At 37.0% G+C, this 27,502-nt stretch overlaps 1 protein-coding gene and 1 pseudogene across 2 annotated transcripts; one reads left to right on the top strand and one right to left on the bottom strand.

Annotated features, from left to right (window-relative positions):
* Positions 1–711: 711 nt before the first annotated feature.
* On the top strand, positions 712–16,119 carry LOC143635844 (putative polygalacturonase At3g15720). The gene is made up of 9 exons (XM_077103576.1): positions 712–900; positions 1,071–1,205; positions 11,967–12,119; positions 12,203–12,232; positions 12,306–12,513; positions 13,414–13,495; positions 14,027–14,135; positions 14,241–14,363; positions 15,901–16,119. Exons 1-9 carry the CDS (start codon positions 712–714, stop codon positions 16,117–16,119), a joined length of 1,248 nt encoding a protein of 415 aa, XP_076959691.1.
* A 1,445-nt stretch (positions 16,120–17,564) lies between these two features.
* On the bottom strand, positions 17,565–25,272 carry LOC143635843 (kinesin-like protein KIN-12F; annotated as a pseudogene). The gene is made up of 16 exons (XR_013154133.1): positions 25,024–25,272; positions 24,239–24,373; positions 23,544–23,627; positions 23,337–23,462; positions 23,183–23,242; positions 23,042–23,095; positions 22,840–22,932; positions 22,638–22,733; positions 22,154–22,302; positions 21,910–22,059; positions 21,501–21,630; positions 20,312–21,267; positions 20,141–20,227; positions 19,463–19,555; positions 18,681–19,378; positions 17,565–17,846 (listed from the first exon to the last, which is right to left on the bottom strand). The product of XR_013154133.1 is annotated as a kinesin-like protein KIN-12F (transcript).
* Between the last annotated feature and the right edge of the window lie 2,230 nt (positions 25,273–27,502).

The following is a 27,502-nucleotide window of genomic DNA, read 5'->3' as shown; positions in this document are numbered from 1 at the left end:
TTTTGAAAAGGAAAATCCGATCCAATCATCATCATCATCATCATCGTACTCAGTATATCCCACCAATAGCAAAGCTATGGTAGGGTCTGAGGAGGGTAAGATGTAGACAGCCTTACCTCTACCCCATGGGGATAGAGAGGCTGCTTCCGGTGAGACCCCCGGCTCGATAGTAGTTTTGCATCAAGCCTTGGACATAAGGCATATAGCACTCAATCATCGGGACGCCGGCTGATTGGTGCATGTACCCTTGTCTTTCGGCTATCAACGCCACCACATGATGCCTGATTAACCTTCCATCACTTTTAACGTTATTTTCACAAAATTAGTAAAATAACGTCAAAATTAGTGCAATTTTACTTTTGTCCACCCGAGGGTTCACACATATATACATTATATGCGCGCACCGCAAGCAGGGCACTGAAAATCCGATCCAATCTTGGGTTTTATTTTTGGTCAAAACTCAAAATGACAAATTTATATTTGTCATTTCATACACATTGTGTATGTAGTCAAACATGCATTCAATATAATCAAAATTAAATCTCCATCTACATACACATGCATGCACTTAATCTAGTTACATTTCTCACAATATAAATTGGGTAGAGGAGCTAGTCAAGACTTGCAAATCAAAGTATCAAACAACAAAAATACCACCTTAGTTGATACTAAAAAATGGTAATAATAATAATAATATGAAGTATCATCCTCATGGATGCTTTAAACATCCATGATGGATTCGTTACAATTACATTACTCTTCTCCTCTTTGCAGGGTTTCTTGACTCTATTCTTCTTGTGCTTTTGCTACATTTCATTTAGCCCACAAACCGCACGTGCAGCCACTTTTGACGTCACAACTTTTGGTGCAAAAGGAGATGGAAACACAGATGACACCAAGGTAATTAAAGACTTAATGTTGCTAGCCAAAAAAGGCAGCGACACAATTTGTTGTATGTTTGTCTTTTATTTCAATCTAGAATAGAATATCATAATCCATATTCGTGCTACAAATATAATTAAGAACCACAAACCTACTTAATTGTTTTCTAAATATGGTTATGTCCACAGGCTTTCGCTGAAGCATGGGATCGTTTATGCAACGATAAGTCACGAAACCTGACGTTGGTCATACCAAGGAAATCATTTTTAGTAGGTCCTATTACATTCCCTGGTCCATGCAAATATCATGTGGTGCATGTTCAGGTACACGAGTCAATCTATAACTCATTAACAAGATTTTTTTTGTTATTTTCATTATTATTTTTTATATTGGCATTTTGTTTCAGGAATATTAATTCATTTTATCAATTAACGTAATTTTTTTGTTTCATGAATATTAATTCATTTTATTAATTAACACAATTTTTTAAACACAAATAAACTTATTAAATATGAAGTACCAAAATACAAATTACACATTTTCCATAAATATACTATGCATTAAACCTCATTAATATTTTTGAGTGAGACTATACGTAAATATATAATTCAATATTTAATATTAAACCTCAATATTAACATTTATATAAATTATGAAATTTTATTGATTCAAACTAAATTACATATGATCTTCAAAAACGGTAAAAGATGCCGTTCAAAAAATAAAATTACACCTATGTTTTATATTTCAGCAACTTCGAATTTGAAAAAAAAAACAAATTTAAAATTTTACAAAATGTATCAAGTTTTTATTTTTTATTTTAAAGAGCTCATAAGCCCCTAGTAATTATAAAAACATTGTATTAAATTTGGGACATGGTATTGTAGAAAAGACGATTAATGTGACATCTGCCCGATCCGACCCGACCCAGGTACCCGTTTCTCTGATCCGATCTCTTTCTTTTATGATTTAATATTTATTTATACTTATATTTTACTTTTAATAATAATAATATATTTTCCTTCCCGCCTCTTTCTCTCTTTTTCCTTCCGCCGTCCCGTCCCTCTCCTCTCTTTCCGCCTTCTTTTCCCTCTTGTCGCCGTCCCGCCCTTACGCCTTGTTTCCCTCTTTTCTTCTAACTCTTTGCTTGTCCTTTGTTCCTTCCCGCCTAAGGTTGTCTGCGCAGCTCCACGCGCCAGACCCCTTACAAGGAATCCTGCGTGAAGACCACCTGTTTCAGCGATACGCGAGACGAACTCTTCTCGCAGCGCGCTAAGAATCGTAGTTCATCCCTCGACGCGCGAAGAATTATAGTTCCTCCCGCGGCGCGCTAAGAAATGTGATTCTTCCCGCGACGCGCTTGGAAATGTAGTTCTTTCCGCGACGCGTTAAGGTTAGTTCTGTCTGCCTTCGCACTCGCGCTCTCTTGACCTTCTGTGTCTGCCTTCGCGCCTTAGCCTTCTCGCGCTAAACCCTTTGAGTTTTCTTCTGTTTAATCTAGCCGTTTGCTTTTATGTTGTCTTATCTTTTGAGCTGTTGACCTAATCTGCTTTATGTCTGAAAAGTTACTTTCGGCGCAGCATGCGCGCCAACCCTATTGGTTGGCAGATAAAGTGACTGACATAATCTTTTGAGATCTGCTTTTTCCATGCTTGACCAGTACCTTTATCTGACCCGCCCATGCTTTTTACTGTTCCCTGACAGCTTTATCTTGCCCCCTGCAGCTGCCATATCTTTTGATATCTTTTGTTATCTTTTGTTTTGTCTTGTTCTGTTTGTCTTGGAATCTTTTCCCCTTTTTCTGGATTTATGTCTCCTAGGGTTTTCCTATAAATAATAACATTATTTTCATAACACTACACACACAAAACACTTAATCTCTCCTGTTCTCTTGCCCCTTGCTCTCTCTGCCGTCTTCCTCTCTGCCTCCGTCTTCCTCCCTGTTCTGCCCTGCTTTTCCGGTAATATATATATATAATAATTTACTTATTAATTATGCTAACTTATAATCAAGACTTAAAACCAATCATTAAAACGATAATCGTATTTATAGGTTAACTTGTGCTTGTTTAAAGTTGGTTCTTGCTCTATCTTACACCGCATCGTTTATCAAGTGAGTTATCTCGTACCTAATCCCTTTTTGCTTTTAATGTTTTGGGATGTTCATGTGTTCATACAAACTTAGAGTCTTAAACTTGTTTATGAACTTTAGTCGCGCAGTATCCCATGTGTTGAGGACGTAGACTTGGCTGTTATTTGTATGTGTGGATCATTAACCGTCTTGTCGGTCTATTCCGCAGTTTTCATGGTACCATTAGATGAACACGGGAGAACTATCGTTTATGATTTTCTCTTTTGTATACACATGCACAGTTTGTCTTGTTTGTGAGCTCAATTGTGAGCACTGGCAGTCTTATGAATCTTAGAGTTGGTCCCGATCAGATTACACCCTTGTTGAAAACCAGACATACACATGTTGCGCGCAGATTTATGATTATCTATGTATTGTATTAAACTTGATTTCTCACCAACACGCAAGTGTTTGACGTTTATTTTAACACATGTTCAGGTTTGCAGTAGCTGTTTTGGAGCTTGTGGACACCTAGGACGTTTTTACTTTTGGACCTAGATTAAAATGTACCAAGACAAGTTATTGCTGTTCGAATATTTTGATTTATAATATATTGATTTATGTTGGTTTATTTATATCTTATGTATACGTTGCGCATGCGTGAATGAATATATTTATTAAATATTGACACCCAATAGTGTCACGAGTAATGAAACAATATGTGGCGCCCCGATGTATAATCCGCCTTTGGTCGGGGTGTTACAGATTGGTATCAGAGCTCGTTGACTTTAGGATAGGTGGTTAGACGTAACGGCCTAGAATACCTAAGAGTCCCTTCTCGCGCATGAGAGAATTCTCATGTTTGCGCGCTTATTGTTAATTACTCGTTATTTATGAATATGCTCGCGCTTACGCAGTATACGATTTTATGTTTTATTTCGCGATATTTCGATTTTTGTTGAATTTCGATTTTTATTGATTTTTCTTACATATTCGTTTGTTGGGTTTGAAAATCCGAAAAGTCATGGTGATACATGAATGGTTGATTTTCAATTTCCATTTACGATTATGTTCTCAGGTTGGAGACTTGAAAAGTCATGGTGATACATGAATTGTCAACCTCCAATACTCATTTTCTCGTATGTTTTATATTGAATATTGAAAAGTCATGGTGATACATGAATCGTCAGTCTCCAATACTCGTTTGCTCGTATATTTTAAATTGGGAATTCGGAAAGTCATGGTGATACATGAATTGTCGATTCTTGATTCGAATTTGTTACCTTTATTAAGTCTGCATTTAAAGTCATTTAATCTACTTTAACTTTTGATAGCATCTAACCCTGCGAAACCAAGCTTTATAAGATTAAAACTTTGCGCTAAAACCAAGATATTAACTAAAATTAAAATTTTTATAGAATGCCTCCGCTATCTCGCCGATTTCAGAGAAGAGAAGCCTCGCGCACAGCGTAGACAGCAACGTTCCCAGGAAATGGCCGCCGCGATAGCCCAAGCCTTGAGCCAAAACAATACCAATACCTCCAGTTATAACATTAAGTCCTTTAACGCGGGTAACCCTCCAAAGTTCACAGGGCTTGAAGGAGCCACCGTGATGCTCCAATGGCTCGAGAAGATTGAAAACACTTTCCTCCACACCCAATGCCCCTCAGACAGACGAACCCTGTATGCTTCCAGTGTCCTGGAATCCAGAGCGCTTACATGGTGGAATGGAGTAGCCCATGCGCGTGGCGCAGAAGCTGCTTCCAGCATGCTCTGGGAGGAATTCAAGGAAATTCTTACGCGAGAATTCTGCCCTCCCAACGAAGTTAAGCGCCTGGAGGAAGAATTCTGGAACTTGAAGCAATACAGCGGTGAAGCGCGCGAGTACGCGACGCGCTTCCATGAACTAAGCCTGCTTGTCCCTCACCTTGTTACCCCTTCACGCCGAGCCATAGAGAAATTCCTTGGGGGTCTCCCCATGGAAATTCAAGATTCTGTATGGGCCAGAAACCCAGTTACCCTCTCTGACGCCATCGAGTTGGCCGCTGTGCTCAGCGACAACCATGTCAGAGCAGGAACCCTGTTCCTGCGGGGATCTGAAAAGACCAAACTCACCAAGACTGTCCCTGAACCAACAGAAACCAAACCAGAACCCTCAAACCGTAACAACCTCAAGCGCAGGCGCAAGGCCTATGCGCTTACCAACCCGCCCATTGTCCAGCAACCCATTTACCAACCTCCAGTTTATGCGCCTAACCCACTGTCAGCCTACCCAACACCTCCTGTAGTCCATAACTATGCCTTAACCAATCCAGCACTCCCTGCCCCGCCCACTAAGAAACCTTACACAGGAAACCATCCCTTTTGCCCAACCTGTAGATTTCACCACCCAACCCAAACCCCGTGTCGACTTTGTACCCGATGTGGCCGTACTGGTCACACTGCTGAGAACTGTAGAGTCCCTCTCGCCAACCCAATTGCGCCAACACCACCAGTCTACCCGCAGAACCCACAACCAACCTACCAAAACCCACGACCCAGATCGTGCTTTAACTGTGGTGATCCCAGTCATTTCCGGAACGCGTGCCCGAGACTACAAGTGCAAATCACACAAGCGAATCCGGTGAACCAGATTTCGAACCAAGTGACGCGTGGACGAGCTTTTAACATAACCGCGCACCAAGCGCAAGCGAATAATGACGTAGTTAATGGTACATTTTTGCTTAACGGATTTTATGCTTCTGTACTTTTTGATACTGGCGCCGATCGAAGTTTTATCTCTCGCGCCTTCGAGCCGAAGCTTGCGCGACCGCGCGATAACTTAAAAGAAAATTTTTCAGTTGAATTGGCTAACGGCGAAACTGTTTTAATTAACTCAGTGATTAAAAATTGCACGCTTAACCTTAACGAAAACGATTTCCTGATCGACCTCATCCCCATGCCTCTTGGAAGCTTTGATGTTATCATTGGTATGGACTGGCTCTCGAAGAATCGCGCCGAAGTTATTTGCGCCAAGAAGATGATTCGCATTCCTCGAGAAAATGGTGATCTTCATATCTACGGCGAAAAACCCTCCAGTGGTCTTAAGCTTATGTCTTGCGCCGAAGCCCAAAGACTCATGCGGAAGAAGTGTGTTGCATTTCTAGCCCATGTGGTTAAACCCGATGAAGGAAAGAAGAAGCTTCGCGATATCCCTGTTGTGCGTGATTTCCCTGAAGTTTTTCCTGATGATCTTCCTGGTATCCCTCCCGCTCGTGAAGTCGAGTTCCGTATCGATCTTGTCCCGGGTGCTTCCCCCGTAGCTAAATCTCCTTATCGTCTTGCACCCGCTGAGATGCAAGAATTGGCCAGCCAACTTCAAGAGTTGACTGCTAAAGGATTCATCCGCCCTAGCTCTTCACCCTGGGGTGCTCCGGTGTTGTTCGTTAAAAAGAAAGATGGATCGTTTCGCATGTGTATTGATTACCGCGAGTTGAACAAACTCACCATTAAAAACCGGTATCCCTTACCGCGTATTGACGACCTCTTTGATCAACTCCAAGGTGCCTCTTGTTTTTCCAAGATTGATCTCCGCTCTGGCTATCACCAGTTGCGCATCCGCGATGAAGATGTTCCGAAGACTGCTTTTCGAACTCGTTATGGCCATTTTGAATTCTTGGTCATGTCCTTCGGTTTAACCAACGCACCCGCCGTTTTCATGGATCTAATGAACCGGGTGTGTAGGCCTTTCTTGGATAAATTCGTGATTGTGTTTATCGATGACGTTCTGGTGTATTCTAAGACCAAGGCCGAGCACGAGCAACATCTTCGGTTGGTGATGCAAAAGCTTAAAGCTGAGCAACTCTATGCTAAGCTTTCCAAGTGCGAATTCTGGTCTGATGAAGTACAGTTTCTTGGTCATGTTGTCAACAAGATGGGTATTCATGTCGACCCATCCAAAATTGAAGCAATCAAGAACTGGATTACGCCATCCTCTCCTTCTGAGATCCGTTCCTTTCTGGGCTTAGCTGGTTATTACCGGCGTTTCATTTCGAACTTCTCAAAGATCGCTTTGCCTTTAACAGCTCTAACGCACAAAGGTAAACCGTATATTTGGGGCTCGAAGCAAGAAGAAGCCTTTCTATCGCTCAAGCGATTGTTGTGTGAAGCTCCTGTTCTTGCGCTACCTGAGGGTAATGATGATTTTGTCGTGTATTGCGATGCATCCAACCAAGGTCTCGGTTGTGTTCTTATGCAACGAGGCAAGGTTATCGCTTACGCATCAAGGCAACTTAAGGTTCATGAAAAGAATTATACGACTCACGACCTCGAACTTGGTGCAGTTGTTTTTGCCTTGAAGATCTGGAGACACTACCTTTATGGTACTAAGTGTATCCTTTACACTGACCATAAAAGCCTTCAGCATATCTTTGATCAAAAGGAACTTAACATGAGACAACGCCGATGGAACGAACTCATCAGCGATTACGATTGTGAGATCCGGTATCATCCTGGTAAGGCTAATGTGGTAGCCGATGCGCTCAGTCGAAAACCCTGCCAGCTTAACTGTATCTTGTCGCGCACCCAGCTTCACTTCGCGCCGATTCAAAGCAACCTTGAATCGCGTATTCGTGACGCGCAGCGCGCATCCATCAGTAATGGTAACCTTCGCGCCGAGTTAGCGTGTGGCGCGGAAGCGCATTTTGTGCCTAATCTGAGTGGAATTCTCTGCTATCTTAATCGCATCTGGATTCCCTTTGATGAGAATCTTCGCGCTGATATCCTGAGTGAAGCGCACAAATCTCGGTATTCTATTCATCCCGGCGCTGATAAGATGTACAAGGATTTGCGCATTACTTATTGGTGGCCCGGTATGAAGAAGGATATTGCTGTGTTCGTAGCTAAATGTCTGACTTGTTCTAAAGTGAAAGCTGAACACCAACGCCCATCTGGTTTGCTCGAACAACCAGAAATCCCTACGTGGAAATGGGAATGTGTAGCGATGGACTTTATTACCAAGTTACCTTTGACAGCAAGCAAACATGATAGCATTTGGGTAATAGTGGATCGTTTGACTAAGTCTGCTCACTTTCTGCCCATTCGTGAAAACTACCGTGTTGAGCAACTCGCGCAGCTTTATGTCAAGGAAATTGTCTGCCGCCATGGTACTCCTTTGAGCATCATATCCGATCGCGATGGCCGTTTTATATCTCGCTTTTGGAAATCTCTCCAATCTGCGCTAGGAACTCGCTTGGACATGAGTACGGCATATCATCCTCAGACTGACGGTCAGTCTGAGCGAACTATTCAAACTCTTGAGGATATGCTCCGATCTTGTGTTCTTGATTTTGGAGGTAATTGGGATTCACACCTGCCTTTGATTGAGTTCTCTTATAATAACAGCTATCATTCCAGTATTGGTATGGCCCCATTTGAAGCACTTTACGGTCGTAAGTGCCGCTCCCCGATTTGTTGGAGCGAAGTGGGAGAAGCTCAAATCACAGGACCCGAACTTGTTCAAGAGACAACCGATAAAATCGCCAAGATCCGTGATCATCTGCTGACTGCCAGAAGCCGACAGAAGAGTTACGCAGATCGTAGGCGGAAGCCTCTCGAATTTCAAGTTGGTGATCTTGTTCTCCTCAAAGTGTCGCCTTGGAAAGGTGTTGTCCGCTTTGGGAAGAAGGGTAAGCTTGCTCCTCGTTATGTTGGTCCATTCAAGATTCTCGCGCGTGTGGGAAAAGTTGCCTACAGACTTGACCTGCCGCCCGCGCTCAGTAATGTGCATCCAACGTTCCATGTATCCAATCTCAAGAAGTGTTTAGCTGACGAGAACCTTCACATTCCACTTGATGAAGTTCAAGTTGATGAAACTATGCATTTCGTTGAGAAGCCTGTTGAGATTATGGATCGCGAGGTTAAGCAAACCAAGCGCAGTCGTATCCCTATCGTGAAAGTTCGCTGGAAGTCCAAGCGCGGAGCCGAGTTTACATGGGAAAGGGAAGATCAAATGAAGATCAAGTACCCGCACCTGTTCTCTGCGCAACCTACTTCGAGATAAATTTCGGGACGAAATTTCTTAAAGTAGGGGAGACTGTGACATCTGCCCCGATCCGACCCGACCCAGGTACCCGTTTCTCTGATCCGATCTCTTTCTTTTATGATTTAATATTTATTTATACTTATATTTTACTTTTAATAATAATAATATATTTTCCTTCCCGCCTCTTTCTCTCTTTTTCCTTCCGCCGTCCCGTCCCTCTCCTCTCTTTCCGCCTTCTTTTCCCTCTTGTCGCCGTCCCGCCCTTACGCCTTGTTTCCCTCTTTTCTTCTAACTCTTTGCTTGTCCTTTGTTCCTTCCCGCCTAAGGTTGTCTGCGCAGCTCCACGCGCCAGACCCCTTACAAGGAATCCTGCGTGAAGACCACCTGTTTCAGCGATACGCGAGACGAACTCTTCTCGCAGCGCGCTAAGAATCGTAGTTCATCCCTCGACGCGCGAAGAATTATAGTTCCTCCCGCGGCGCGCTAAGAAATGTGATTCTTCCCGCGACGCGCTTGGAAATGTAGTTCTTTCCGCTACGCGTTAAGGTTAGTTCTGTCTGCCTTCGCACTCGCGCTCTCTTGACCTTCTGTGTCTGCCTTCGCGCCTTAGCCTTCTCGCGCTAAACCCTTTGAGTTTTCTTCTGTTTAATCTAGCCGTTTGCTTTTATGTTGTCTTATCTTTTGAGCTGTTGACCTAATCTGCTTTATGTCTGAAAAGTTACTTTCGGCGCAGCATGCGCGCCAACCCTATTGGTTGGCAGATAAAGTGACTGACATAATCTTTTGAGATCTGCTTTTTCCATGCTTGACCAGTACCTTTATCTGACCCGCCCATGCTTTTTACTGTTCCCTGACAGCTTTATCTTGCCCCCTGCAGCTGCCATATCTTTTGATATCTTTTGTTATCTTTTGTTTTGTCTTGTTCTGTTTGTCTTGGAATCTTTTCCCCTTTTTCTGGATTTATGTCTCCTAGGGTTTTCCTATAAATAATAACATTATTTTCATAACACTACACACACAAAACACTTAATCTCTCCTGTTCTCTTGCCCCTTGCTCTCTCTGCCGTCTTCCTCTCTGCCTCCGTCTTCCTCCCTGTTCTGCCCTGCTTTTCCGGTAATATATATATATAATAATTTACTTATTAATTATGCTAACTTATAATCAAGACTTAAAACCAATCATTAAAACGATAATCGTATTTATAGGTTAACTTGTGCTTGTTTAAAGTTGGTTCTTGCTCTATCTTACACCGCATCGTTTATCAAGTGAGTAATCTCGTACCTAATCCCTTTTTGCTTTTAATGTTTTGGGATGTTCATGTGTTCATACAAACTTAGAGTCTTAAACTTGTTTATGAACTTTAGTCGCGCAGTATCCCATGTGTTGAGGACGTAGACTTGGCTGTTATTTGTATGTGTGGATCATTAACCGTCTTGTCGGTCTATTCCGCAGTTTTCATGGTACCATTAGATGAACACGGGAGAACTATCGTTTATGATTTTCTCTTTTGTATACACATGCACAGTTTGTCTTGTTTGTGAGCTCAATTGTGAGCACTGGCAGTCTTATGAATCTTAGAGTTGGTCCCGATCAGATTACACCCTTGTTGAAAACCAGACATACACATGTTGCGCGCAGATTTATGATTATCTATGTATTGTATTAAACTTGATTTCTCACCAACACGCAAGTGTTTGACGTTTATTTTAACACATGTTCAGGTTTGCAGTAGCTGTTTTGGAGCTTGTGGACACATAGGACGTTTTTACTTTTGGACCTAGATTAAAATGTACCAAGACAAGTTATTGCTGTTCGAATATTTTGATTTATAATATATTGATTTATGTTGGTTTATTTATATCTTATGTATACGTTGCGCATGCGTGAATGAATATATTTATTAAATATTGACACCCAATAGTGTCACGAGTAATGAAACAATATGTGGCGCCCCGATGTATAATCCGCCTTTGGTCGGGGTGTTACAATTAACGTAAGAAGCGTACAAATGATTAGATATAAGTCGCATTATAACTAACATAAGTTGTATGATTATTTTATAAGTGGTACAATTTTTTGTTGCATAATGATTTTTACATGTTTACTATTTTTGTGTGTGATTATCTTACATGTTGCGTATTTGATTAATGTGCAATAACTTATATATGTTGCGTAACTAATTTAATTAATGCATAATTATGGCGTGGTTTCCATAAAAAGTATATTACTTGAATATATCTTTGGCGGTTGGCATTAGGGGCGTTCAACGGATCGAATTTCGAACATTCGAATTTTGAAATTTTGAAGCTTGATTTGAATTTGAAATAGATACTACAAATATGATTAATTTTGATTCGAATCCAAAATAACTAATTTGAATTTCGATTCGATTTGAGAACGAAATATGAATTAGAATCGAATTTGTCCGGATAAGATTCAAATTTAATTAAAAAAATCTATTTTAATTTTAGTTTCAAAACCACTACAAATTTGAGTTTTTTAACAATAAAAGTACAAGTCTATACAACAAATAAATCACTAGCATCCTAAATATTCAAAATAGTAGCATCCAATTACATGAAATAATGAAACTTTCAATTTTTTGTCCTTATAAATTAAAAACTTATGCAATCTATCTTTTTATAAATATGTATATTTATAATAAAAATAAAATGTATAAAATTTAATTCGAATATTGAATCGAATGAAACTTAAATTTTTAAATTCGTATTGATTCATAATTCGAGTACTGAACACCCCCTTGTTGTATACATATACACACACCCCTAGTTGACATATATTACATATATATATATATGTCATTGATCTACAAATGATAGCTTGAGGGATGATGTGGACATTACATTAATTTGTTTTTCTAGTTATATATAAGGATACATTTCTATTCCTTTATTTATTCATCAGAAATTTGGCATTAAAATGGGTATGATACATTTGAATAATATTGTAACTTTTGTTTTGATGAGTAGCTTTTGGGCAACATTGTTGCACCAAAGACACTAAATGGATGGAAAGATTGCGCAAAGAGCCGCTTTTGGCTATACTTCACTTCGGTGCAAGGACTCACCATCACTGGCCCAGGCCAAATCAATGGTCGAGGCTCGATGTGGTGGGGAGACGAGGTTAGTTTTCTAAATTCTTTCGAGTTTTACATCAACGACATAAAGAGCTTACTAATTATTATTATTATTATTTTTTTTTGCAGGTGGCATCTAGAAAATGTCAACGCCCAACGGTATGTAACAATGTAACATATGTCTAGTGTCTCGAGTTTGAGAAAACTAACATGTAAATGTAAATGTTTTTAGGCTTTACATTTTAACAGATGCAATGGCCTTCGGCTTAGTGGTACAACTCATGCTGACAGCCCGAGCCTACATATCAGCATTGTTAATAGCCGAAATGTGGATATTGGAAACCTTCGAATATTGGCACCACGAGACAGCAAGAATACTGATGGGATCGACCTTAGTGCGTCGTCGCAAATTAATATTCATGACTCTAATATTGAAACTGGTATATAACCATATATATTTGATTTGTACATCTTGGTTCATAAATATTAACTAGTTCTGTTATAAATTTAGCCTTTAGGGGTGGCAAATGGGTTGGGTCGAAACGGGTCAGGGTCGAAATGGGCCAACTAAAAATGGGTTGTTTTGGTTCGGGTTGGAACGGGTCAAAACGGGTTCGGGTCGGTTTTTTTTTTGGTGAAACGAGGACAACGGACAAAACGTTTTTAGTTTTTTCACTTTTTTTGTTTTTGATTTATATTTTGAGTAATGATTTTTTTTATTAATTTAAAAAAATAAAATTTTGAGGGTTTTTATTAAGATTAAAAACCCCTCAAAAAATTTAAAAAAAAAACAATAAAAAAATCATAACTCAAAATATAAATAAAAAACAAAAAAAAGTAAAAAAACTAAAACGTTTTCGCTGTTGTCCTCGTTCATAAAAAAACCCCGACAAACTAACCAAAACTGAAATGTCGACGAAAACAAAACAAAAAACCGAAATCGACCCGTCCAGTGCGAAAACTCGAAAGAAACCGAAACCCAACCCATCCAGTGCTAAAACTCGTGTCAGCACGAAACCTGATCCGAGCAAAACCTAAACCGATCCCGTTCCAATCCAAAACCCATTTCAACCCAAACATGCCACTTTTCCTTAAGACACTAACCCACATCGACCCATATATTTAAATTTGTCGACCCATTTTGACCCGAAAATAAGAATGTTAAATCTCAAGTGACCCATTTGATTAAAACATATGACCCAAACCAACCCATATAAATTTTAAAACAACCCAAATTGACTCATTTGAAATGGTTTGGGTCACAATGTTGCCACCCCTATGTAATGTAATGTAATGTAATGTAATGTAATGTTAATATTTTTTTCGATGCAACGAAATAGGCGACGATTGTGTGGCTATTAACGGTGGCATGTACGACGTCAATGTCACGAGGGTGAACTGCGGACCTGGTCATGGCATAAGGTACTAAATAGGGGTGTGCGTGGTGCGGCTCGGTGCAGTTTTTGGCTAAAACCAAAGCGAAAACCAAAACTTTGGTTTTTTGAGTTTTTGAAACCGTTCAGTTTAGTTTATGTTTTTTCGATTTTTGCCATTTGAGCTTGAAAATTTTAGGCCGAAAATAAAAGTTGACAAAAAATAATGAATTTAGGTATAAATAATTTTGGAAACTGTAAAATAATAGACTATTATACATTTGATCAAAAATATTATAGTTACATATTTATTAAATTCTTATAAATTACTTAACATATAATATAAAAAAAATTAGGAATTCGGTTTGGTTGTTTTTCAATTTTTTTACATGCAAAACCAAAACCGAACCATTAGTGCGGTTTTTACAAAAACATAAAACCAAACCGTCGGTTTTTGTTTCGGTTCGGTTTTTCGGTTTCGGACTAGTTTTTCGATTTCTTGCACCCCCTAGTACTAAATGAACAAATATTGTTTTTTTTTTCTATGTATTTTTTTGTCACTATTGACGCGTTTCTGTAGTATTGGAAGCCTTGGGGAAAACAATGGACATGACACAGTCGAAAAAGTACGAGTACATAACTGTAACATCACTGGGACCACAAATGGATTACGAATCAAGACAGTACCGGTAAAAAAAATTAAATACAACTTTTACAGTTTTACATGATAGAATTTTGTTTTATGTTTTAAATAACATATGGTTTTAACTTTTAACCGTGTTCTTTTACCATAGGGTGGGACCGGGTACGCTAGGGATATCGTGTTTCAAGATATTCATATGGTTAACGTACAAAATCCGATCATAATTGATCAGCATTATTGCAATAAAGGAAAAAATTCTGTTTGCCGAGCGCCAGTAAGTGTATTTGTATCTTCGGTCATATTATTATAGGGTCACGCTATAGCTACACTACCCCATAGGGGTGTGCGTGGTGCGATTCGTTGGCTAAAACCAAAACTTCGGTTTTGGAGTTTTTGAAACCGTTCGGTTTCGGTTTTTTCGGATTTCGTTTTGGTTTCGGTTCGGATTCGGTTTTTTCGGTTTTTGCCATTTGAGCTTATAAAATTTTAGGCCGAAAAAAATAATGAATTTAGGTATAAATAATTTTGTTAATTGTAAAATAATAGACTATTATACATTTGATAAAAAAAATATTGGAGTTACATATTAATTAAATTCTTATCAATTGTTTAATATAAAATATAAAAAAACAAAACTTTAGGAATTTGGATCGGTTCGGTTTTTTCAGTTTTTTAACATGCAAAACCAAAACCGAACCGTTGGTGCGGTTTTTACAAAAACATAAAACCAAACCGTCGACTTTTGTTTCGGTTCGGTTTTTTTATTTGGATTTTTAGGTTTTTTCAGTTTCTTGCTCACCCCTACTACCCCATGTGATTTCACATCATTAAGCAACTGTCCACGAAACACTTTTGACCAAAAAAGTCAAACTTCAAAACCTACTGGTCAAAACGACCGTTTTGACCAATATTTTAAAAACTGGCATGTACTGGCTGGTTGAACCGGTTATACTGGATTTTGGTAAGGCATCTGGTATTTAAAGCCCGGTATTTTTGGTAATTTGCTAAAACATCGAACCGCCGTTTTTTTAAAATGCCGGATTAAACCAGCAAACTGATTTTAAACCAACGAGATTTTTTATTTTTGTTTGTGGCCCATATCTTTAAAAAAATGATTTTCAACTAGGGGGTGTGTGATGCATTTCAGCGCGATTTTTGACTAAAACCGAACCGAAAACCAAACTTTCGGTTTCTGATATTTTGCAGTTTTTTTAGTTTTTGGTTTTTGGGTTTGGTTCGGTTTTGGATGCGGTTTTTTAGGTTTGCAAATAGAGCCAAAATTTTTTAGTCCCAAGATTTTTTTGACCCAAGATATTAAAATTAGGCCAAACAAATCGAGTTAACAAATCACTTTTGACCAAAAAAGTCAAACTTCAAAAACTATTGGTCAAAACGGCCGTTCTGACAAGTGTTTTAAAAAACCGGTATGTACTGGCTGGTTGAACCGGTTATACTGGATTTTGGTAAGGCATCCGGTATTTAAAACCCAATATTTTTGGGTGGTTTGCTAAAACATCGAACCACCATTTTTTTTAAATACCGGTTTAAACCGGAAAACCGATTTTAAACCAAGGAGATTTTTTTATGTTTGCTTGCTAATGAACTAGATAATATCTTTTTAAAATTTACTTTCAACTAAGGGTGTGCCTGGTGCGGTTCAACGCGATTTTTGACTAAAACCAAACTTTCGGTTTCTGATATTTTTCAGTTTGAAAATCGAGCCAAAATTTTTTAGTCGAAAATTTTTTTGACCCAAGATGTTAAAAATTGGGCTAAACATTTGTACTCACTTGTTTTGTTATATTATATAGCCAACACGCCCCGCGGTAAAAGTGAGCGATGTGAAGTATCTTAACATACACGGGTCTTCAGCGTCGAAGCAAGCGGTTACTTTCAACTGCAGTGGGAAATATAAGTGTACTGGAATCGTTACGAACCAAGTTGGATTTACCGGTCACGAAAATTTTTCATACTGTAAGGGAAATTTGTTTCTACCAACCCAGCTGTTAGATGCAGCTAGATTGATGTAACCATAGTATGATATTATTAATGAACTATATATATAACATCTTGATAAATCAAAGTATTTGTTTTCAGTTCTAGTATATGCACTAGGCCAATATGCTATCATCATATTTGGTTTATATATAACTTATTATTATTTTAAAACAATTTGTTTTGATTATTATTATTATTGTTATTATTATTATTATTATGTTATGTAGTATAAAAGAGAAGATTGGTGACGTAATAGCGTGATTGGTCCATTTGGCATTGTGTGATTGGTTAAGTTATTTTTATGTTTTGTTCATTTATTGATTTGATAACTAAACAATTATTTGTGTCAACTCACCGCAACAACGCCTAGACAACCATCGGGTTTTAATGACCAACGCCCGGGTTTTTCCGACCATTTTGTTTTGGTTCTGATACCGATACCGTTACGAACATAACCGAAGCCGACTGAATTTTTGTCAACTTGTAGGTCTCATAAAAACTGAATCTAACATATATCGTAAGTCACATTTTTGGCCTTACACTACTCATCATTACGATGCTTGGGACCGACAACGCTCGGGGTTTGTCCAAGTTTTATTGGCGCCCTATTGGTCCACTCTAATTTTTATAACTTTTTGATTTTTGGTTTTAGTTCCGGTACAATAATGCACCCTCAACGCTTGGAACCGACAATGTTTGGCTACATCGGGGAAAACACTATCCGACTAAATTCGTGTCGTTTTTATATATTTTATTAATAAAAGTTACAGTGATATTATTGGAGGGAGTATTTTAAATCACATTTCAAAGTAAAAAGATGTTTAACAATAATACTTTAAGCTATCTTTTGGTGATCAAATGATTTTTAAAACCTTAACAAAAGGTGTTGTTAAACTAATCCCCTCCAAATTTTTTTTTGTTTTAACTAGTTATACTCCCCCTTTTAACTAAGGGTGTAAATCGAAAAGTATTCACGACCTGAATTGCAAAATATTTGTCACAGGTGGTGGTGATCCCCGTTAAATGATAAGAGATACCCGATATGCGTCATAGCAACAAGCCGTCCCCGAGAACTGTTAAAAATTCTGGCCGAGGGCGAGTAAAGCCCTAAGTAAAAGTATAAAAATAAGAGGGGTGCATATTTTGGTTTAAACAACTTGACTTTTCAAAACGGCTTGATTGGGTCTGCAATTTTATTTTTTTTAAATAATATATTTAATATAATTTTTTCAAAAAAAATCCGGACCTCCGTGGGTGATTGGGCCTTGGATGGTTGTCCTCCCCGCCCCCTCCCCGGGTCCTGATAGCAAATTCCCTCGACAAAATAGCAAATATTAATAGCTTATGAAGTCACTCGTCTCGGTGTAAATGAATTAAATAACATTAGTAGATTCAAAAAGTTACAGTAAAAACTTAAAAATGAAGAATATAAAACACACAACTTCCTGTCATCAACAAAACCACTCACTATGGGTGGTTAACCAACTTTTTTGCCAAATTTTAATAATGGTTTTTGATATATTGCTCCAAATTCCGCCCTCCACGCCTGATCATCATCATCATCATCATCATCATCATCAACGTTGTCGTTGACTATATCCGAGTCTTCTCTGTACAATGGTCTCAATGCAGATTCGGGCAGTCGGCTTTCAGCTAGATATTGTTTCATTGTAATCATTTCCATCTTGTGCTTCCTTTTTTGCTTGTCTATTTGCTTCTTTAACTTATTATTCTCTTCCTCAACATTTGCAAACTTTTCCTGCATAATTGTATAAATATATAACGATTCATGAGCTTTATGCAATATAAAATACATTGTCTTTCGACATGTTAAAGTGACTCAGTTGACTTTTTAATGACTTTTGGATCTGTTTGACCAACTCGACTCATTTGACTTTCGACATGTTTAACTGGTTCAACCCGTATAACTCAACCCGCTTAATCAAATCGACCCATTTGACTTTTTGGTGACTTTTGATCTGTTTGACTCAATAAAAATCAAACCGAATGACTTTCGACATGTTTAACCAATTCAACCCTTTTAACATAATTAGGACCATTGCCCGTTCGTTACACATGATAAAACACAAACTGGTTCAACCCATTTGACTCAATCGGTTTAACCGACCCGTTTGACTTTTTAGACTTTTGATATGCTTGACTCAATAAAAATCAACTGAATGACTTTCGACATGTTTGACCAATTCAACCCATTTAACGTGCAATTAGGCCCGTTGCCCGTTACACATGGAAAAACACAAACTGGTTCAACCCATAATGATAAAACAAAAAAATCAGTCGGGCTGGAAAACAGGTCAGAGTCAAACGGGTCGGGTTGACCATAACGTCCCTCAAAATAGTAAACGAAGTAATTTAAAAGGTACCTGTGCAACCGCCGCTGCTTCCTCAGCTTCTCTCAACCGAACAAGAACTTCACCAGCTGCATGAACAGCTTCAGCAGTATCCCTAAGCTGGTTCAACCCATAATGATAAAACAAAAAAATCAGTCGGGCTGGAAAACAGGTCAGAGTCAAACGGGTCGGGTTGACCATAACGTCCCTCAAAATAGTAAACGAAGTAATTTAAAAGGTACCTGTGCAACCGCCGCTGCTTCCTCAGCTTCTCTCAACCGAACAAGAACTTCACCAGCTGCATGAACAGCTTCAGCAGTATCCCTAAGCTGAGTCTTAAGACTTCTATTCTCCTTCTTCAACAACTCTCTCTCCTTCGCTCTCTCCACTCTCAACACCGACAGTTCCGCAGCTAACGACTTCGAAAACCGCTTCCCATGACCTTTCTCTCCAGCCTTCGCTGCGGCCCGTTTCACCTCTGCAATATCAACCTATGTTTCTCCACCAGCTCATTATACTTCTCTTGTAAATCAGCATAATGTTCCACCATTCTACCATGCCCGTTAATGGACCTCATGAGTGCATCATCTAACTCCTCAGTACACTTCTTCTCCAATCTCAGTTCCATTTCTATCTTTTCGGAACGACGTCGTGTGGCTTCTAAGTCAACTCTTAACTCATCAGTTAAACATATCCATTCACTCTCCATTTCCATCCATCTTTCTCTTTCCTTTTGGAGATCTTCTAATGTTTCGGTTCCTTTAAGGTTTGTGCCACTTTTTCGTAACTGGATTGATTGTGATATTAGCGAGGTTGACGATGATCTTAATCGGTCTATTGATTTAGTTCTTAAAAATTTGATTTCTTCTAGGAGTGATTCTTTTTCATTTGCATTGAATGTTTCTTTTATGATTTCTGGCTCGTCATTCCATCTCAGAAGCTGCATAAATATCATAAATAAACGTTAAGAAAAAGAAAGTTTTGAAATGTGTGTTTTCTTAATGATTAGATGAGGTGGGCTGACCTTTGTTTGACTGTTACGTGAAATACTGCCATTACCGAGCTCATCAAGAGGCGATGATGTTAAACCTTCTTTCTCTTGTTTATATTGCAATACCTGAAAGATGATAAAAGTTAAGGATTTATGCATTGTTTGAATAAATGTAACGAAAATGATTACTTAAACGGGTTGGGTTGCGGGTTAAAACATTTTGAGTATGATACATATGACTTACAAAAATCATTCTATTTCAGTGATTTTTTTTTCCAAGTTGTTTTATTTATCATTTTTCATAAAGAACCTTATGTCCGAGTTTTGTCCAAGTTGTTTCTCATGATTTTTATTAAAAAAATGACACCAAAAATCTTTTTTTTTTACACCAAAAAGATACAGTGTGGACAACTTCGACCCATTTGACCGGTTATAGTTTTCTTCAATTGCAAGTATGGCCTGATTAAAAATAAGCATAACTGAACTTGGCGTATATATGAGAATACACTTATGCCCAAGTTTTTTCTCATGTTTCTATAAAAAAAGTCACACCAAAAATCTTATTTTTTTACACCAAAAAAATACAATTTGGACAACTTCGATCCATTTGACCGGTTATAGTTTTTTTCAATTGCAAGTATGGCCCGTTAAAAGATAAGCATAACTGAACTCGACTTATATATGAGAATATATTTGTGAGAGAAATCTAACCAGATTATTCAACTTCTCAATCTCTGCTGCTTGTTCCATGCAAACATTTTCAAGATCTTTCACTTTCTTCATGGCATCTACCTCCACCTGACAAAACAAATGATCTATAAGTTTTAGAAATAACTACAATTCAAAAATTAATCAAAAACCTGAATCAAAGTTCATTCTTACTTCATTACTAGATCCTCTTTCCTGGCAATTCGTACAGATATATTTGCTATCTGTTTGAACGGATGCATCATTTGTGTTTGTAGCCAGGTGATCAAAAGACAAAGCAACCAGTGACTTATTCAAAACCGAATTCCGTTGGTGATTGTCAATAATTTCCAGCCCTCTGTGAAGACTAGCCGCCAACGATTCAGTGGGCCCCCCAAATACCATACTTGATCTTAAAGATGACCTGATTTGATCACTAATCTTTACAGATTCCCGGGTTACGTTATCTTGAGGGAATGCCACACTCTCACAAAATTATCAACTTTTGGTGATTCTGATAACACAGGACCATTAAATGCATCAGAAGGCCTGCCAACAGCAACTGAAATGCTATCAGTGGGTCCCCCAAATATCATACTTGATCTTAAAGATGACCTAATTTTATCACTAATCTTTGATGATTCACGGGTTACATTATCTTGAGGGAAAGCCACACTCTTTCTCGTAACATTATCAACTTTTGGTGATTCTGATAACATAGGACCATTGAATGCATCAGAAGGCCTGCCAACAGTAACTGAAATGCTATTAGTGTTCTGAACTTTAAGATCAATTTCGGGTTCTTCTGGGCTCGTTTCTTCATTTTCACTCTCTTCTTGACAGCTGGCATACTGTTCACTTGCCACGTCACCCTCAGAACCACCCATAGAGAAGAACCTTGTACCTCTGGAATCTTCAAATTCATCATCGGAAGAACTATGTAACAGATCCAGCTGATGCTGCAAATCTTTAACATCATGTTCATCAATATTCATTTCTTCTTTCACATCAGTGTCGATTTGTGGGAGGATCAATGAACGGTTAAGGCTAACTCTTAACTGATTCAAGCTTTGGCGTGCACTTCCGTTTTTATAGATTGAGTTGGATCCAAATGAGTAACTTGCATCTGCTCTTGCTCTAGTTAGCTCTTCCTGGAATCAAATAAATTCAACTCATGTTAATGTTAAATTAATTTAGTTAATGAGTCAGAAAGTAATTATCCTTTTAAGTAGAGAACGTTATAACTTAACTAGAGCATCTGCTCTTGCTCTAGTTAGCTCTTCCTGGAATCAAATAAATTCAACTCATGTTAATGTTAAATTAATTTAGTTAATGAGTCAGAAAGTAATTATCCTTTTAAGTAGAGAACGTTATAACTTAATACCTTCAGTTCACGAATTTGATCACTGAGATCATTAACATCATTTTCTGTTATTACATTTACAACAGGGTTATTTTGTATAAGTTTTGCTCGACGTCCAAATCTGAGCGTGCTAATTGTTTCAGCAGAAGACCTACATTACAAGAAAAGATATTTGAGTTTCAAATCTTTGAAGTGCATGTTTGAATATTTTCAAGCCATTTGATGTCCCACACATATAAATTGTCACATCTATAATGATTACAACTTTTAATAAAGTGATTTAGGAGGTTTTAGTGGTTACATATGATTAAAAAATATGTATATAATTTGGACACCTCTAATAGTTTAAAATCTGCTACAAATTATTATTGTAATCGAATGACTGAATTTACATTTTGTGCTAATTTACGCCTCTGACTAGCTAACTTACTTGTCATCTGGGGAGATAGCACATATAACAGTAAGTTTTGAGTTGCCACCAAGTGATTCCCTCAACAAATGTGTCAAACAAGAATTGTTGTACGGAATGTCTTTAGATTCTCCAGATTGGTTAGTGCCAGCAAGGATATTAACCAAGTTTCTGCACAAAGTGATTTGCATATTTGATTTGATGTAGAATATAACTATCTTTTGTTACCAAATGGTATGCACAATATAATGACAAATTGACGTACCCAAGTTGTGATATGGATTTTCTCACAAATTCTCCTTCTTTGACACACTCTCTACCAGTGTCATTGGTTTTGTTCTTCTCGAGTCCAGCAAGATCCACGAGTGTAATCCTGCTTGTCTTTGAACTACCAAAGTTCTTGGAGTCTGTACCCTGATAAATCAAAATTTGATTACAAAGGTTAAAAAACTGTACTGCATTGATATCAAATAGCAAAATCATAAGCCAAAGCATGCAGCTAAGAACATTGCATTATCACCTCATGTTTCAAACACAAAAAAGGCAGTATTTAACTTGAAAGCTCATAATACCTTGCACCAAGACTCAATGACACATGTAAACACAATATGGGATCTTGAACTTTTGGAGTTTATGCTTGTTGCTCCAATTTTTCTATTGGAGAGGCCCTGCAGCATCAACAAGCAATTTAGATTATGTAATAGTATCCTTATCATATATTATTTATGACAACATTACACTCATAATACCTTGCACCAAGACTCAATGACACATGTAAACACAATATGGGATCTTGAACTTTTGGAGTTTATGCTTGTTGCTCCAATTTTTCTATTGGAGAGGCCCTGCAGCATCAACAAGCAATTTAGATTATGTAATAGTATCCTTATCATATATTATTTATGACAACATTACACTCAGTCAGATCAAAGACATCATATTGCTGCTTACCTTGATCAGAATTTGAGTAACATCTTCATAGTCGGTCACATATTCCTCACTCAGATTCTCAACATAAAACCCATGTTTAGCATCATCTTTAATCTGAATTAAAATTTAGTTGTCTCGTTAAAACCATAAACACGGAGATGAAAAAAATACAAGAAATTGATTAACATCAATCAAACTCCAAAAATAAAGAAGTAATCTCCACCTCTAGATTTCTTTGGGTCGGATCAAGCAAATCCCCAATTTGTTCATTTTATATCTGTGAACAAAAAGTAATAATGACAACTTCATCATCTAGACTCAAAATTAAGAACAGGACAGAAGAAAGCAGCCAGAAAGCACTTACCTCAAGGAAGGAACACCGGCACTGATAATTTATTTGTTTACCTTCTGCTTGGTCTTTTTCCTGAATTGAAATTCAAAACATCAATTACAAGAACAAAATAAAACATATATATACCTCTATTGTGTAAATCAAGATTGAACACAGTATCGCTTACTTTTTGGATTTCATCAAACAGCATCTGGAAGACGCGCGGGACAATTCCTTGATTACCATTGCTTGACTGACCTTCAAGCATCGCGCTTTGTGGACCCCACATTGTGTAAGTTTTTCCACTTCCAGTCTGCAGGACATTAACAGCCATTGAAGATATTGACATCAAATAGTTTCCATAGTTTTGCTTACTAAATAGTGGATAAAGTACCTGTCCATAAGCCAATGTCAAGGTGTTGTAACCTGCCATTGCACTCTTAACCATGGACACACCAACTGATTGAAATGCATCCTCCTGTTATAACACCAACCAATAGCTTAAAAATTCAGTAACTATATATGCATCCTCCTCTAGTTCACATGTATAGAATAATGAAGTATGCATTATTAATCAACTATATATACAAATATGATGAAAAACTAATCAAATAAAATAAAGATAATTACGACGATACCTAATCAAATCATATCTTGTAATTAAGAAAACCCTAACTAATATCTCTTAACATGCCCTTAAGCTAGACATCTACATTGATTCTTGTCATCAATAAAATAAAATTTTAGTTTTAAAGACACATTTTTGTTAACAAACACACTCAAACTGTTCACTATTATTAAGTTAACAATATCTTAAAAATTATAACTTTTGTAGACAAATTTTTGTTAACAAACACACTTAAACTAATCACACTACAATAAAGATGATTACATAGATACCCTAAACAAATCATATCTACAATAAACATGCCCTCAAGCTAATCATCTACATTAATTATTATTATCAACAAAAAAACTAATTTTTATAAGACACATTTTTGTTAACAAACACACTCAAAACTATTACAGAGGACAAGCACTTTTCATTAAACATAAAAAAAGACTAAGAGAGTATTCAATTCGACAAACCTGGCTCGATTTTGAATCGAGGACCGCGTCCAAAGTAAACATCCGATCCCCAACCGCCACCGAATCATCCAAAACTTTCCTAACCGTAAAATCCCCCTTTTCGTGAGAATTCCGAGGCCTGATCCTCGCAACAACCTAACAAAACAATCCAAACACTTAAATCATTATATCTTCTAATCCCATAAAAAAACACAAATCAATTACTCAAATTATACCTTAATGCAAGAAACCCAAAAAAAAAAAACGATCCAAAACCAAAAAATCCAAACCGAAAAAAAACCTACGGTTTGGTTTTATGTTTTTGTAAAAACCGAATTGTTCGGTTCGGTTTTAGTTTTGCATGTAATAAAAACCGAAAAAACCGAACCGAACGGAATTTCTAGATTTTTATATTTTTATTATAAGTAATATAAGAATTTATGTAACTCAAATACTTTTTGGCCAAATGTATAATAGTCTATTATATTAGTTAACAATTAACAAAATTATTTATTAACGCAACTCACAAAATATTATTTATTAACAAAATTCACAAAATTATTTATTAACAAAATTCACAAAATAATTATTTATTAACAACATTAACAAAATAATTATTTATTAACAAAATTCACAAAATTATTTATTAACAAAATTCATAAATTTATTTATTAACAAAATTCACAAAATTATTTATTAACAAAATTCACAAAAATTCACAAAATTATTTATTAATAAATTTTTCAAGCTCAAATGGCAAAAGCCGAAAAACCAAAACCGAAACCAAAAAACCCGAACCGAACTACCTTAACATGTGTATCTGGCGAAAGCTGTACTTGGACCGATTCCTTCAAAATGGAAGGCGATTGATCCGCCGCAACATTCGGATCCTCCGGCGGCACGTTTTCGGAGTGGAATCTCGATAACCTAGGGTTAGGGTTTGAACTCAACTTATTATTATTCTTTACAGATCCAGATCGTGGAAGTAAGTTACGAAATGAGGATATCGAAATGCTTCCGGATGTTCGGTGCTTCGAGAGCGATGAATTCGACATCGTATACGCCTTCGGTTAATATCGAATTCGATTAAATTGAAACTGAAATTGAAATTGAGTTTAATGTGTGTGCGTGTTAATGGAGCGTTAGGGTTTGAATTTGAAAATGGTAATGAGACCGTTGGGTTTTGGGTTTTATATAATGGGATTTGAGTGTGTGAAGTTACTGTTTTGCCCTTGGATTGGATGTAGCCGTTGTGGTGTGAGTTGTGAACCGGGTTGTTAATGTGGATCCGGATCTATGAAAGATTGAATATGTATTTGATTTGGAGTATCATTAAATTAACTACTTTTATTATTTTGAAAAAAGAAATGTTTCCATTTGTTTTAACTTAAAAAAATATGTAGGAAAGGAAAAGAATTTATAATTTATTTCAAAAAGGAAACTACGTTAAGTTGTTAAGTTGATTTTTTATGTAACTTAGATTTCATGCGAAGTCATCATTAACGTTGTTAGGATCATCTCCGAAAATTGTTAAATAAATTTGTTTCGAAGGTGAAAAAAACTTGGACTTTAAGTAAAAAAAGATTTTTAGTTGAGTTTAAATAATTAGTTTTTGAATGGGATTGATTTGAGTTATGTGATTTTTTTATATAAAAATAGACTTAAAAATGCCTAAAATGAGACCGAACTCACAATCTTTTGGTTGAGAGTCATACTTCTTTGACACTAAATCAAGCTAATGGTTATGTAATTGAGTTTAAACATTATATATATACATATTGTTTTTCATAAATATATATATATTAAAAAAAATCGGGCCTAGCGAGGTGTTGAGCCGAGGGCTATCGACCATCCTGCCCTCCTTGAGAGTCGGCGCTTAACGTCGCCAACACCACTACACCATCGTCATATAGGTGTGTCAAAGGCCTTTAAAGTGGCATGAACGTTAAATGTGAGATTGGGTTTACTGCTTTAACCAATCATCAACATCTTTTATTCGTTTATGCAATTTTTTATTTAACCAATATAACTTTGTGAAAATGATTGGTTAGTTAAAGTCTCACTGTCTATATAACAATGAAGTGACACTTTTAACAAACGCTTCAAGTTAAAACCATAACACATAGTCTAATATACTTAACATGAATAATGAATATGGTACCATGAATGTTGTTACTCACACAAGCCTATATTCCTATATTATTACAGGGATTTGAACTTTCATTCATTAGAAAAGCTAAATCTTATCCAACAACTTGAGACCATTACACTAAATTCACTCTCGTCCAGTCTTAATTTATTTAATCACGTTGTTTCAGTTCATTTTTATTAAAATTGTGACACTCTAGTTAAATACCTAGAAGCTACTTAAGTTATGTACTCATCATAGTCCATTACACATATAAAAGAAACATTGTTAACGAAAAATATGTTGATGTAATGAGTAAAATTAGAAAGAAAAAAATTAGTGTGCGTATTACATGGAAAGAATATAACTTAGATGCCATTGATAGTAGCCATTAAGACGTAAGCCTGACTTGAAAACGATCCATCACCTCCTTTCAAGTTGAAATTGTATTCATATTTATTAGTTTTTTACAATTTAATATATCGACACAGTAAATCTATAAAGAACTAGGTTGAGTTATCTAATACTTACATTAAGTCGAGCTCAAAACCTTACTAGAAACAGAACATGTGAAATGGTCGAGTTGTCCAAATTTGTTCTATTTTACAGACTACGGTATGTGTTTAGTAATATTATATACATTACTTAATCATGAAATTTAAACCGGCAGAATAAAAATGGTGACGTGTCAAACTTCAGCCTGGATCGACTAAGGCAAGCCTTATATTGAAGTAGATGGGTGTTTCCCCGCTTCTGATTCACATAATCCGTAAAATAACATTAGCATAAAGGTATTTCATCTTTGCTCGATTAATTTTATTGATCAGTGTCTAATTACTAAGAATTGATCCAAGATAATGACACTCAATCAACCAATATAAAGTCGCAACTCGTAACACTTCCATTTTAACTTATATTATATTCTTTTATATGATACTTAACTCATTTGGTACATGTCCAACCCATATGATTTTTTTTAAATTAAAAATTTTCCATGATGTTTGCAATATACAATTTTTGTTTGTCCAAAAATCTAAAATGATACAATTATTGAAGAAGTGGTTTGTATTTATTGGTTCTTGATAGGTTCAAACATGTATAATCAGCATCCATTAATCAAATCAAAAAAGTCTCCTAATAAATCCAGTTTTAGTCCC

The sequence above is a fragment of the Bidens hawaiensis genome, unplaced genomic scaffold (genome assembly GCF_021521415.1).
Source record: "Bidens hawaiensis isolate Kalapana, Puna unplaced genomic scaffold, B.hawaiensis_p1.1 tig00007737_1, whole genome shotgun sequence".
Lineage (NCBI taxonomy): Eukaryota > Viridiplantae > Streptophyta > Magnoliopsida > Asterales > Asteraceae > Bidens > Bidens hawaiensis.
This window is presented reverse-complemented; position numbering and strand designations above follow the sequence as displayed.